Here is a 15,272-nt window from a genome sequence, read left to right on the forward strand (position 1 = left end):
TAAGGAAAGGATACACTTTTTTTTTTTCCATGTCCATCACACTGGCTTATTTTTATGTTAGGAGAGTAGCACTTGTGTTTTTAAGATTATTGGTTGGTTTTATTTAGAAAGTACTTTCAGAAGCTGCTTGTCTTTGTTGCTTCTGGTTTCATTTCAAGTGAATGGATCTCTGATTTCATAATGGAGCTTCAACAGCAAGCATCGTAGAAGATATAGACACTTCTGTGAAGCCTGTCCCTTCTGTACCTCTCTGCCTCTCAGCATTTTATCACCAAACACATCTATAAGAAAGTAGGCAGTTTTAAAACCGTTGTATAGAAAAAATTCTTACTTTATGGGATTTCAAGTGTACAAAATGCTTCTCATAACTATAGGGTAACATTTAGGATGTCAGAAATGAAAAGGTCTATTGCTTTATTTTAAAACAGGATTTGCTTTTGTATTAGACTTGCCCCTGAAAATACACAGATTTTAAAAATCTTGAAGGCTACAGAATAATACCCACTGTATAAAGTTCTTCTTAACTGGGTGGCACATGATTGATTTGTTTGTCACAATATGACTTCATTAAAGATCATTTTAAGAAGGGAATTAAAGTCACATTTGATACATATTTCCATATGTTTCTATGCATGAGGTTTTTTTCTTACATAGTTATATTACTCTTACATCCTATTTTTAAATAATTCATTGCACAGATGGGTATTTTTTTTTAAGGGTTCTGTTCAATAGTGCCAGACTTCTTATCAAAGGAAGCACAGCAGTTATGTTGCCATGAAAAAGATGCTGTTACTCTTTAACATTAGGCCTGGCCAGGCCCTTTCCTCCTCTTGTCTCCTTCCTACGTTATTTTCTCTGTAAAATACATTCAACCAGTCGCTCCTTTGAAGCCAAGAATAAACACTGCCCCCTCCCCTGCAGTCCCTCCCTCTCCTCTATTGGCAGAGCCCCAGACTTGTTGATGTCTGTCTCTTCCAATTCCAGAGTTACAGGTGTGTGCCACCGTGTCTCATTCAGCTGCTTTTTTGCATTATCAATGATAATGTTATTCTTTGCAGCTATCGGGGACTCCATAAATACTTGCTTACTGATCTAATTTAGTGGGTCACAATTTAGTGGGTAATTTATTTTTATTTCATATGTATGTGTGAGTTTCTGCATGTATGTATGATGTGTGCCTTATGTATACATGGTGCCACAAAGGACAGGAGATCTCTTGGAAATGGAGTTCCAGATAGTTGGGAGCCGTGTTGGGAACGAAGCCAGGCTCTCTTCAAAGGCAGCAAATACTCTGAATATTCAGCCATCTTTCTAGCCCTACAGTACTTAAATACTGATGATTTAGTTATTCATGAAGGTGCTTTTGCTATTGCTTCTACCCTACTTTCACTTTTTCTTTTTTTAACTTTTAAAAAGACATTCTTACTATGTGGCCCAGGTTGCCTCATAATTTACTACATAGCCCAGGCTAGCCTCAAACTTTTTTTTTCCCCTTATGACTCAACCTCTTAAGTGTTAAGATTATGGGCATGTATCAACAAGTTTGTTTTTTGTCTTTCCTTTTTCTTCTCTCATGTTCTAACTGTGGCCAACCTTGCTTAGCTTCCAAAACCACATCAGATTGGGTATGTTCAGGGTGACATGGCTTTAGACTGTATCTCATTTTTTTTTAATGTAAGCTTTACCCAAACTATGGCAAGATACTTACAATACATATATCCTTAGGATGAGACTCAGTGACTTTTTATGAAGTAAATGTAACTGTTTTCAGTGCCCAGATCAAGACCACCAGTGACTGAGAAGCCACTCTGGACCTGCCCTTTCATTGTCCCTCACCTTGGTAGAGACCACCTTTCTAGCCTGCAATACTGAGCACTAGATTTACCTGTTTTTAAACTATAGAAACCAGAATTCTATATTTTCTTTTGTTCAGTATGTTTTGAGAAGTCTACTGTTGCAGTTCCTATATTTGGCTCATTTGCCTGGTTGTGCCATTTTATATGGAATGATTAAAATAAACTATATGATTAATGAACATTTGAATATTGTCAGATTTCATGGATATGTGAAATATACGTATATTAAACTAGCATATGTATGTTCATTGAAGACCTGTGTCTTCTACAGATATGTCTTCTGAGCTATATATAGGACATTGGTGTTTTATAGTTCTTCGGTTTGTAAAAATGATCATGCTATTAGTTGTGTGTAAAAATTCACTTTCTTGACAGCATTTGACACCTCACTCACCCCAAGTCTCCCCCCCTTCTTTCTTCAGTGTTGCTGGGTCAGGCTGCAAGCTGCTTCAGCTTCTGCTTTTTCAGTTTAGCCCTTCTGATAGTGTTCAGATGCACCACAAGCTTTTGTTTGTTTGTTTTGCTTTACTCTGGTGATAAATGAAATAGTGTATTTTTACCCACCATTTTTAAAAACTATTTTTTGAAGTGGTTGTTCAAATCTTGGTCATTGTTTAATTGAGTAATATATATTTTTCTCCATATTCATTTGCAGAGTTTGTAAAAATACTGTATATGGCGTTTTTCTTTTAATTTAAAATTTTCATTTTTTAAAAGCTGTGTGTGCATGGCAGAGTCAGAGGGTAAGTCTCAGGAATTGGTTCTCTCCTGTTGCCTTGTGGAATCTAGGAACCAAACTTAGGTCTTGAGGCTTTTGTGAAGTGCCTCTGTCTGCTGAGCATCTTCACCAGGCCCCTTTATTCTCCTTTGAAACAGTCTCCTCACACTGTAGCACCTGCAGGGGGACGACTCTCTATGTAAGCCCAGTCTGGTCTTGAACGAACTCTCGTCAGTTCTTCTGCCTCCATTTCCTGAGTGCTGGGATTACAGGCATAAGCCACCTTGCCTGTCTGTGAGAGCTGCTATCTGTCAACATATTCTCCATAGATTGCTTTTTTATAAGTATGTGGTGCTTTGTGATGACAAGAAACTCCTGATCCTAAGGCTGTGTTCTGGCTTACATTTGTGGTTTTTCTTTGCTCTAACTTTCTGTGTCTTCTTGTTCAATCTTGCCTATTCTAATGGCATCATGATTTCCTTCCATGCCTTCTTCATTTTAAATTTATATTGTCTTGATTTTCTTTTGATAATTGATATAAAATATAGCCACAAACTCTTCATTTTCATGTAGATATCAATTACCGCATACCATTTAATGAAGACATTTCTTTACAAAGTGTTTTTTTTGTCACCATCCTTAGTCAGGATGCCTTAGTGCACACAAATATACAAGAGAATATAAATTGAAAACTGAGCACACTTCTGCTCATGTTTTAATCTATGTGAGGCATATTATGCTTTGCTTTTCAAATGAGGTTGTGTTGAGGACGCTATATAACCTGCCCTTTTCACTCCAAAATGCCTCAGACATTTTTCTGTGTAAATGCTTTGTGCCATTTTTAATGCTGACAAAGAAGGCAATTGTGTATTTTAGATGGATATGACTTTTCTGGGAATTGTTTAGGTGATGAATAGTTTGAGGGTTTCCTGTTTTACCCATTCCATAGACTACTTTTGCAGTAGTCTTGTACATTTGTCCATTCACATTTTGCATTTCAAAAGATAGAATTCTAAAAATAAGATTGCTTGGTTAATAGAGTACACATGCTTTAAATAAGAAAAAGTGGCCAGATTATCTCTTGAAAAAGTACATACCAGTTTATACTCTAGCCAAAATATTTGGGAAGTAGTATGTTCTTTTTAAAAAGTTATTTGCTGACTGAATAGTACTATCTGTTGTTTATGGTTTTGCTCGTCAAATACATAAAAATTAATGCCATTGTTAGTATGTGCATGTTTCTTGAATTTTTGAGAGACTAGATAGTTTTTCTATATGTCAAGTGATTTCTGGTCTTTTTAGTCTATTTATATTTATGTGAAACTTTTTTTTATTTACTATGTTTTTAAAAAGAAAATTGAGACAGTCTGTTACTGTTTTGCTCTGGCTGTCTTTGAACCTATGTAGACCAGGCTAACCTCAAACTCATAACACTTCCACCTGCCTTTGTTTCTCTAGAGTTGGGATTAAAGATACCTGGCTTGCTGTCTATTAAAAGCAATGTATTATAATACTAACTTGAATGTTAAAGGGTTACCAGTCACCGTAATGTTTCTGATTTGAAGACATCTCAGTAGCCTTAACACATACGTACAAACCCCTGCTTGATAGTGTAAATAGGTGTTGTTCTGGGTGTGACAGTTTGGCAGAAACCAAGTTGTAGAGCAGCTGCTGTGTTTAGATTTTAGGAATCTTCTTCCATTTGTCCCTCTGGTACCCTGCTCTTCCCTCTGCTTATAAAATAACTGAGAGAAACTAGTCGAAGTTTAAGATTTTATTCTGACCAAAGCTGACAGGAATAGGAAGTAACTGTTGAGGAGAGTCTGCACCGCCTGCATCTTCCCTGGACTGAGCTAGGCAATCCTGAGTCAGTTTTGCAGGTCGACTGACTAGCAAATTGATTTTTGGAAATTGCCCCCTCTGGAGCACTAGTTGTTAGGTATGGCTGGCAGGAGGCCAGGAGGATGAGAGGGCATCTCAACATTTCTAGAAAGTAAGTGTATTTGGGGAAAGTTCAATTGATAGAGAATCTTTAAGGTTTTTTGTTTTAAATCATTATTATTTTAAAATTTTAAAAATTTTATGAGTGTTTTCCTGCATGTATGTGCACCAGTATGTGTATCTGATGGCCCTGGAGGCCAGACGAGTACATTGAATCCTCTTGACTTTGAGTTAGGTACATATGTGCACTGGGATATAAACCCAGGTCTTCAGTAATAGGAGCAAGTGCTCTTCTAAGCCCTCTCTAGTTCCTAATATAACTTTACATTTTGAAATTTAAAAAAAATACTTGTTAAGATTACCAACTTTAGAAAATAAAATCATTCCAAGTCATCTTGGTAGGAATATGTGGAAGATGTAGTAATATAGTTAATCTTAGTTTAAAGAAAGGGGAAGGTATTTTTATATTTCTTTGAATTGGGTATTTGTTATATCATTGATAAATACTTGTTCCAGCAGCCATATATTTAACACAGATCCTGTAACAAATTGTTCCCCTCTTCCAAATAACCTGGCAATATAAACGGAGAGAGCTGGGTCTCTAAGAAACAGTTTATAAAGTCTGTCAGTTCATTAATGACTGTCCAGATTCATTCCCTGAAACACAAACTCCAGTTCTTCCCGAATAATGAGCCGTTGTCACGGTTCCAGCCCCAGAGCTGGCAGAATTCCTGCTAACCTTAGCTTACCCGCTCTAATTTCTCATTTGTATCATGTCCTATTTATCCTAGCCAACAAGATAAAAATTACTTTGTTGCCTTCAGTGACATAATACCATAAATCCCCAACATAAACATGTAACAAAACAGACAAACCCAAAGAGCCATTTCATTAGCATTGGTAAATTCGTGGCTGTATGAGAGCTAGTGGCCATATGATTAATCTGTTTCAGAAAGTCATTGCACAATATTTGTTATGGTTTCTCTTTGCTAGGTGGGGTGTGAGGGATACAGCTTGTGCTGTGCGCTGTGCACTGGCACAGAACTGTTAGGTTTTGTCTGCCTCTTCTAATATTTCCATGAAGATTGCATCCTGGTACCAAGCATGGAGCAGAGCCTTGTCTCCTTCCTGGACCAACTTTCTTCTCAGGTTGTCTGTCCTGAGATTCTGCTTTTTTCCCATAGTTGTAAATAACTATCTTTTTGTAGCTGCCATGTGAATTATTCAGTAGATTTTTTTAGCATGGATTTATTTTCTCTTCCAGCATTAGTCACTTTGCACCTGATATATATTTGCTTGTTTAATAATGTCCAGTTTCTGTGCTGCTATAAGACTCACCACTTTCTCATCAGCAGGTTTGCTCCCAAGCCAACCTGGAAACTGGGTAGTTGGTGTCTTTATAAGCATTTATTGACCTTGGTTTTTATCTTGTGGATATTCCTGTCCTAAATTGGGCAGTACTCACACCATTTATTTAGTAGAATTTAAGACTTTAAGAGACAGTTGGTTTATACTTAAGTATTTTCCTCTGCCAGTAGCTTTTTTAGCCTTTTCACTTTAAATTAGGTCCTTCTCATCCATTTCACTGTTATGTGAAGTGCCGTGGGGTCATCCAGGCACAACTGCATGCAGAGAGCTGCTATTGCCTTTTCTATTTGCTCCTTTTCCCCATGCCCCCCCCCCCATAAAAAATATGGATACTTTCCAAGATCCTAAGGCAGACAACATTCTACTCTTTATTCTTCTAACCCATCGTTTTCCCAGATAAACTTAGGACCCTTAGGGTTTGTAAGCCACATATTAGCATGTTCTTTCCTTAGTTCTTGGAGAATCTACTCGGTGTGGCAGTTAAGCTCTGCCACCTCCCCACTGTCCTGTATGTAGGCACATGAAGAGTGTAGTCACATACTCGCTTTCAGGCGTCCCCTGTCTGCCTGTTAACATGAGAGGTTAATGTGTCATCTCTCTCTGAGACAGACAGGGACTTGCTCTATAGCCTAGGCTGGCTTCAGTCTTGCAGTGGTCCTCCCATTCTGTCGCTGAATAACTGAAGTACAGGAATGTAGCAGCAGACTAGTCTCATCATCTTCCAAGTTCAGGGGTGGCATTCCCGAAGGCGAGATGCAGAGGATGAGAAAAGTGGCAGGAATGCAGGTCTTAACTTCTGTAGGAGCGTGGTATTGTGAGCATGCCTACCCCCAAACGGAACCCCCAAGTCTGAGGTCCTGTCTTACTCACCGGTCTGACTGAGTCACCTCACTGTGGACCAGTCTCTGAATACCTTCCCATTGGGGATTAAGATTTTGTTTTCCTTGACACAGTCTAGGAGTCACCTAGGAAGAAGTCTTAGTGAGGAATTGCCTAGGTTAGCTTGTCCTGCAGACCTTTCTGTGGAAGACTGTCTTGATGATGTTAGTTGATATGGCAAGCTCCAGCTTAAAAAATGGGCTCTGCCATTTTTGAGATTTGGGTCCTACCTAGACTGTATAAAAGCAAAAGTGAGCTGAGCACATACAAGCATGCTTGCATTCATCTCTGCCTGCTCTTAACTGTTGACGGGATGTGACTGGCTGTTTTGAGTTTCTACAGCTTTGCTTCTCCCCTCTCCCCCCCAAAATTGTTTTTTTTCCCCCCTTTTAAATTTTGTTTGCTTGTTTGTGTGTACAGGCACACATACGACACAAGCACATGCACGAGTGTGTCATGTATACTTGTAGAGATCAGAGGACACCTTATGTGATCTACTGCCTCCCTTCTCATGTGGGTTCCAGGAGTTCAACTCTGGTCATCGGGTGTAGTAGGAGGCACCTTTACCCACTGAGCCGTGCTGCTGGTCCCCCAGGTTGTTTTTGTTTTTCTTAAGCAGTGTATTTTACCACAGCAGACAAGAAACCAGGACAGATGTCAGCATGCTAATTTTGAGGGATATAACTTTCTGTAATGCCATGAGAATTTGCTAATCAAAAGTGAATAGTGGCTTTAAGATAGATGTCTAGTAACAAGACATAAAAATATCACCACTGTGAGCAGTGATCTTGGGTCAGATAGAATACATCTTGGGTAGTTTCTTTATATTTAGATATATATTTTTCAGAGGCTCCTGGTCTTTGATGAAGATAATTTGTTTTCAGGGTGTTGTCTCTTTTAGAACATTTGTGATTAGTCATTATTAATTTGTGTACTACTTGAGGGCCTAAGATTTATGGATTTTGTTTAGAGTGGGCATAATTGCAACTTGAGAACACTCACAAGAGTCTGGCTTCTAATACTAGAAAATACCTTCCAGTTATAAAATAAACCAAACTCATAGTGAGTTCTGTAAAGCTCTTCAGTTGCCATCCTGTGGCCCCTCTAACCCTTTCCTGCATAGTGTGGTCTCCACACCTGCCTAGCAGTCCCTGGACTTCCACCGCTTCTTCTGCTGACCCTCTACCCATTGTGATGGTTGGTCGACTTGACACAATCTAGAATTACCTGGGCAAAGAGTTCCCAAGAGGGATTTCGTACATTAGGTTGACCTGTGGGCATGCCTGTGTGTGGAAAAAACTAACCTAAGAGTTGGTGGGTGCCATTCCTGACTTGTGGACTGTATAGAAAAGGAGCAAGTTAGCTGAGTGCAAGCATGCGTGCCATTCCTTCTCCTTTGGCTCATGACTGTGGCTCTGCTGTGAGTAGCTGTTACAAGTCCCTGCAGCTGTGACTTGCAGATCTGCCTGATGACCTGTAACCTGCGGAGCTGTGAGCTAACATAACCCTTTCTCCCCGTTGTCTTTATCACAGCATCAGGAAAGGAAATTAGGACACTGAGGTAGCTGCATGGTGGGCAGGCTCTTGTTTAAAGTTTTGGTTTTGTTTTTTGTATTTCAGTAATGAGAGGTAAATCCTTTCCCATGCTAGGGAAGCCCTCTACCACTGAGCATATCTTCAGTCCTTTTGTTTGTTTTGTGTATCTCCTCAAAGATGCCCTCTCTGACTAGACTATCCTAATATATAACTAATGTATGTTGTATATATTTACTTATGTATTGTATATTTATAAGTTATAGTTATATAAATTATATATATGTATAATACACACACACACATATACACCCTCCTGAGTGCTCAGATTAAAGGCATAAGCCATCATGCCCATCTCCTTGACAATCCCCTATTTCCTTCCTTAGGTAGATTCTCCTTCATAGCTTGTCCTGACCTATTACATAGTTGCTTTTAAATATCTGTTCCTTTCCACTGGGATGTCAGCTTTAGGAAAGTGCCTTTTGGCACTTAGCCTTTTGGGTCACTGATAATGTTCCCAGGACCCCTAGAATGGTGCCTGCCAGGTGTTCAATAAATGCTGTGAATATTTGTGAGGAGGAATGGATAATCACACAAGTACTGGATGTAAATGGTGGCTGTGTTCAGTTTCAGCGCAACACCTGAGGCAGAGATTTTCATCTTTATTCTTTCTTTCAAATGTGTTGACCCACCAAGGTTCTTAGCCAGCGACAGTTTGTACAGTCTAAACTCCTGTGTTTTCTACCCTCCAGATTCCTACGTGCCAGGAATTCCTCTCCCCCAGGGGTCTTGGTGCTCCTCTTTGCCAGTCATGTTGGGCTTGATCCTAGCTTCTAACATACTCACGTTAAGGGGTGGGTAGGGATTGTCCCCTCAGGAACAATCTTCTTCAGAGTCCCCAGGTGGGCTCTTGTCCTTTTGGGTGGAGGTAGGCAACAAGATGTGTTGCCTGTGTCAGTTATGAAGCTAAATCCAAAGAGGAGGCAGAAACCCACAGCCCCCATCTTGGAACCCACACGAACTGCATGTCTTTGGTTTATAAAGTACAGACTGCCCCTTTCTGAGCTACTTTAATATGTCTTTTGTTGCTTTCAGTCCCCTGTACTTGTAAACCTCAGACAGTTGGTATTTTATCCTTGTGCTAACTCCATAATGGTCTTCTATAATGTTAGTACAGGCTCTTCAGCTCCCTTCATTCGTCATGGCAGGTGCAGCACATTAGCACCCCCAAATTAGATCATAATGCAACAATGTCTTATTGAAAACATCTATAAATATCTCATAAAGCTTAGAATTTCCCTAAGACAGTAACATCGCTTCTGAAAAGCTTTCATCTGTTACCCTAGAAAGAATGATAAAATATTTAGGCATAACATGATGCTGTTTATTATAAACTGTGGTTTCTTATGCTAGGTTACTTTAAATTTATTTAGGCAAGCACCTTTTTTTTTTGTATTCATACCTCACAAATAAAGCCTTTATCATTTATAATGTTGTTGTTCCCATTTTAGTAAATGAGATGGTTTATGAGCACTGTTCATCAGTGAGACAAATGGTGTTCGAGTTATTTGGCACCTGGCTGAACAATGTAAATTTAAATTACCTTTTTATATGTGCTCTTCTATAGCTGTTGTCTAGTTTTACCTTAGTGAGTTGACGATTCGCTGTTAATTGAGTAGCTTTAATTCCTCTCCCACCCCCTGTATTCTCACCCAAGACGGAGGCAAGGAAGTGTTATCAATGCACCAGATCCTTCTCTACCTGCTGAGGTGCAGCAAAGCTTTGGTACCTGAGGAGGAGATTGCTAATATGCTCCAGTGGGAGGAGCTTGAGTGGCAGAAATATGCAGAAGAGTGCAAAGGCATGATTGTTACCAACCCTGGCACGGTAAGTTCTGGCGCTTACACAGCCTGCACTGTGAGTCACCTTCTTGTTTGGATGTCCCACACAGCAGTAAGAACATGGAGTGTGTGCTGAGTCCTGTAGCCTCTTGTCCTCTGCATAATTTTTATGTAAATGTTTAGTAAATTTTAAAAAGTGCTAGAATTTGGGCAGATTTAGTTAGTTCACCTCACTACTATGTTTATTCTGCCTGAAGATGTGTACCTTCAAGACTTTCAGTGTACATTTCAAATTTCCCCCCAGGAAGGTCGTGGATTATACGAGAATACTCATTCCTTCGTACTGTTCATACTAGCTTAGCAAAAAGCCACTTTGCCACTTTGGTAGTGGAAGAAATTAGTATTTTGCCTAGTTTCATATTTATTTTAGTTTCCAGTAAAAATTCATATTTTAAATGATTTTTGCCAACTCATGTTTTTTTAAAAATAAATTGCCTGTTGGTACCTGCTATTTATGGTGCTTATTTTTTTGTTATTGATTGTTTGTCATAAAGATGCTATTTTTTTAATCCTTGCCTCACTGTGTAGCTTAGGCTGGCCTGGAACAGTGCATTGTGGATTCCTGCAGACTTTAATTAAGCTCAGTCCTGCTTCAGTCTCCTGAGTGCTATGCAAAGGTTTGAACTATCACACCAGGCTTCTAATGTTAATTTTTAAAGAATATAAATAAAAATTAGAAAATAAATAGCTCTTATATAAAACATAGCATTGTTTTGTATTACATTGAATAATTTTTCCTTTATTTCCAAAAACAATTACGTATTTGCATTTTATCAGGATCAGTTTTTGTAGAAATTGGGCATTAAAATATATTCATATAGGAGCTGAGGAGATGGCTCAGTCAGTAAAGTGTGTGGTGTGTGTGTGTGTGTGTGAGAGAGAGAGAGAGAGAGAGAGAGAGAGAGAGAGAGAGAGAGAAGGCTGTCTATTTGAGAGAGTGTGTGTGTGTGTCTATTCTACTAGGTGGTATGTATGTAGTCTCAACTGGGAGATTGAGGGAGGCGGGTTGTGAGTTCCAGACTAGCCTGGGCTACATAGTGAAAATTTGTCTCAGTAAACAAAACAACAAAAATTCATATAAAGAGACAGTGAATTGTTTAAGCAAAGCTTTGTTATTTTTCTAGCTGCTAGTTATTTAATTGTCTTGATTGATAAATTATAAACTCTGGCTATAAACTTTTATAGCATGGTAGTAGCACTGACCAAATGTTCCAGCTAATATAATTTCAAGTAAAATTGTTCAGTAAAAATGTATACATCCAAAAATGTATTTAAAACTAGAAAAGTGAGTGTTTGCTGCTGCACTGTTAAATACCACAAAATTAATAGTCTTTAAAAAGAAAAAAATAATAGCACTATGTATGACTGTGAAGCTTTCTTTTCTTTAAATGGGTGCACATATTTTCATTGCTTCTGACCATTTTAGAGCTAAATCAGTGAATGGGTGCTGGTAGTATACCCAATGTGCTGTTTTATAGTAGTTTCTGGAAGCATGCCACCCTGGGCTTCCTTCATGATGTAGTTTATCTTCCCTGAAACCCTCCAGCCAGTTCACAGCTTTTAAAAACAATTAGAAACGCTCTGACTAACTCATCCCATTGTTCCAGACAATGGGCCCAAGAAGTCATGGTTAAAAAAAGTCCCAGGTGCTTCCAGTTTTTCCTAGTTTGGATGCATTGGTATAGTTCACTGCCCTGTCATCCAGTCATCGTGCATCTGGTTTGTTGGTGAACCACTGTGTGAGCCACTGTGTGAACCACGGCTGTCAAAGCTTTTCTGTGAGGCAGACAGCCTGTGATGAATGTTTAGTTAGCGACCCTCACACCAAAACCTCTACTTTTAGCAGAGATCAGTGTGCCATAAATGCTACAGTGAAAACTCATAGAAATGAAGAAATTGTATTATTATTGTTGTGATTAATGTATATTATTGAGATGTTGAAAGGGTTGTTTTTTGTAGCTACTGAAAGAAACCAGACCAGTCAGGATAAAAAGCTTATATTGGAAATAGGTTAGGGAAGGAAATGTAGTTGTTTGGCTTAGGGACATGATAATGATGAAATCAGTTACTTCTTAATATTTATGCAAAGATAGTTTATTGTCATAGAAGCAACTTTTCATTACATACTCTTCAGAAGGGTACATGTTACTCACAGGGCAAAGTAGGCATGACACTGCATTTCATCCTGTACAGGACTCATTTTGAAAGATTGCCCAGTGGCAAGGACATTGGGAAATTTATTAAGTTTTTCAAGCCATTATGGTCACATTAAATACTTTCTTGCTGCAGATTTAAAATAATTAATGTTCCTTTCTGACAGTTTTGCCTCTGCCTGAGAACACTTTGGTCATTAGTGAAAATGCTTTAAATTCTTACAGAGAGATGGGATGATAGATTTGTAGGCTATGGCCAAAGTCTAGAATTTTTCTTCATTTCCCAACCCACTATCCTCATAATTTAGAAATGATTTGTAATTTTTAGAAACCAGTTTTTGGTATTTGAGAGTCAGGGTTTTATGAGCCCAGGCTGACCTGAAGCTTCCTCCCTGCACTCCTCAGTGCTGGAGTTCTATGCTGTGTGTCACATACGGCTTCTGGGGATACTTTCGGGTTCTTTTTTTGTTTGTTTTGTTTTGTGTTTTATCATGTTATGTTGCTCAGGTTGGTCTTGAATGGCTAGGCTTAGGTGATCTTCCTATCTCAGCTACTTGAGCAGCTGCAAACACACTACCTCTGTAGATTTTGGTGTTATGATATATAAATAATTCATTAGCATTAATTCACAGCATTAGCATTCCTTGTACACATGACATGTTAATGGGCATTCTTGTCATTTTATGTTTAGGTTATCTGTGATCAAAATCGTCTCAATTTTTGATGTTTGAGAACAAAGACTTTTCTCAAGCTAGTAGTGAGATTTTTATTTTTTAAGTGATGTACTTTTTTTTTTAAGCTTGACATGTTTTAACCATGTGCATGAATTTCTATAAATCCTTTGTCATCTAATTGTATTTGTTAGCTGGCTGTGCAGGCTGGGAATCTAGAGACCTGAAGTGCCTGAAGTGCCTTGTCCTACCTTCACTTCTAGAGGATCTAGGACATTCTGATCTTAAGGGCACCAAGTGTGCATGTTATGCACATACATGCATGTGTATGAAGTACTCACATACATAAAATAAATCTTCGAATCAGGTGTCTGTGTTTCATCAAACCTTTTGATCGATGTGTGGATATTAGGAGTGTAAATGTACACTGACAACTAATGGTAAATTTAAATAGAGGCATTTTATGTTAAACAGCAGTGTGTTAGTCATTAAAGTATGATACTACAACAGACTCAGCCCGCACGTCTTTACTGCGATGCAGAACGCTTCCCCTGTGCCTGGGAAAGGTTTAGGGAAAGTTTTATCTATCTAGGCATCCTATTAATCCTTAAGGTTTCTGTGTAGACTGGGGGAAAAAAAAAAAAAAAAATCACTGTTCATGATGCCAAATAGGAAAGAAAGACTTGCACGGATGACATTCCAGTTTTTGTGTGGTACAGCTGCCATGCCACTTTCTGTTTGGAGATAGAGCTTTCCTAGACAAACAATCCGATAATCCCTTTTCTGCTTAGGTTAAAGTCAGTGCCTCAAGACTTCTTGTGGGAATAAATGATGTTGATATTCTTTTCTCCCTAGAAACCAAGCTCTGTCCGCATTGATCAACTGGATCGTGAACAATTCAACCCTGATGTCATTACTTTTCCAATTATCGTCCACTTTGGGATACGCCCTGCACAGTTGAGTTATGCAGGAGACCCACAGTAAGATATTTCTCAGTGTTTGTCTTGGCCAATTTCACCTTCTACTAACAACTGAATTAGCAGAGAAGTACCTTTAGTGGACAACTTCCTCTTAAAAATTAAGACTTGAAACAAACCATGTTTCCAAATTTACAAATTAGGTTCTGGTAGCTTGTGAAGAGTGAGTTTCTTTGCACATTTGACCGCAATAAATGACTTGGTAGGTTACCCTGGCAGTCTTGTCACCATGGATTTAACCTTTAGGGGACTTCTCCTCTATTTATCATTATGATATTTATTCATCTTTTTCTTTGTTTTGTTTTTCATTTGCTCAGTGCCCTTATGGAAAGTAGCACTCTATTGGTTTCTACCATGGGGTTATTTGTAATATCCTATACAGAGTCAAGGGCTGTGTGGGATGTAGGAGCTGTGTGTTCCTACTCTTAGAATTCATATTGCTTTGCAGATGTGGGCTTTTCAACTGGCACATTAATATTTTTCTGGGGGAAGATGAGGATATGTGGGAATGGAGATAGATAGGACCATTATTTTTCAGGTGTGTTTGGATTTCCTACCTTTTAGACAAATGATTTCCTGACTTAATAATTAAAAAAAAAAAAAAAAAAGGAAGGAAAAAAAGGGGGGGTTCATAGTGGGAAAAAGGGCTTGGGAGACTTTCAGCTCATAACTGCAGTTCTGGCTGACATATATTAGAAGAGGCTAAAGGGTTTTGTTCTTTTTTTTCCCTCTTTGGATAAAAGTATGAAGCAGTGAACCAGGCACTGTGTAAGTACTTCTTTCTTTCCTCCATTCTCTAAAAATGTTGAAAAAGGAGAGAGACCCGGAGAGGAGCAGTGTCAACATGGCAGGAAGCCTTGGGCAAATCCCTTCTTGTCAGAAAAATGTTAGTAGAATGTGATTAGGCTCTCGTGACTCTCATGGTGGCAGGACTGTGAACTGATAAAGGGCTCTGTAGTCTCTGCATCCCCTGATCACTGTAACAGTATCCATCAGGCTGGTCCCAGTTGAGCATGTACTTGGATGCAGCAGATACGCTCATTTTTATTATGATAAATACACAGACTGGTACATACCCTTTGTCTCCCTCCCTCTCCAGCTGAAAATGGATATACTCCAGCTTGAGCATCGGCCTTAACGGGTTCTCCATTCCATTGCTCTTGGACTGACCATCCCTATTTTAAGGAAGGGATTTTTTTTTTTTTCTCATAAAAGATGTATTTTAAATTTAAATAAGCACTCCACTTACAAAGAGGAAACACTGAGAAATGAAAC

General features: G+C 38.8%; 1 protein-coding gene across 3 annotated transcripts in view; it reads left to right on the forward strand.

Annotated features, from left to right (window-relative positions):
* Drosha (drosha ribonuclease III) overlaps positions 1-15,272 on the forward strand; it is a 103,315-nt gene that overhangs the window by 37,440 nt on the left and 50,603 nt on the right. For 2 of the 3 annotated variants that reach the window (XM_051182574.1, XM_051182575.1), the window contains exons 16-17: positions 10,013-10,182; positions 13,876-14,000. In XM_051182574.1, coding sequence (XP_051038531.1) covers positions 10,013-10,182; positions 13,876-14,000 — 295 coding nt within the window. The remainder of the gene's footprint in view (positions 1-10,012; positions 10,183-13,875; positions 14,001-15,272) is intronic. The other variant, XM_051182576.1, reaches the window with a different exon arrangement.

This window comes from Phodopus roborovskii, unplaced genomic scaffold (genome assembly GCF_943737965.1).
Source record: "Phodopus roborovskii unplaced genomic scaffold, PHOROB, whole genome shotgun sequence".
NCBI classification, from domain to species: Eukaryota; Metazoa; Chordata; class Mammalia; order Rodentia; family Cricetidae; genus Phodopus; species Phodopus roborovskii.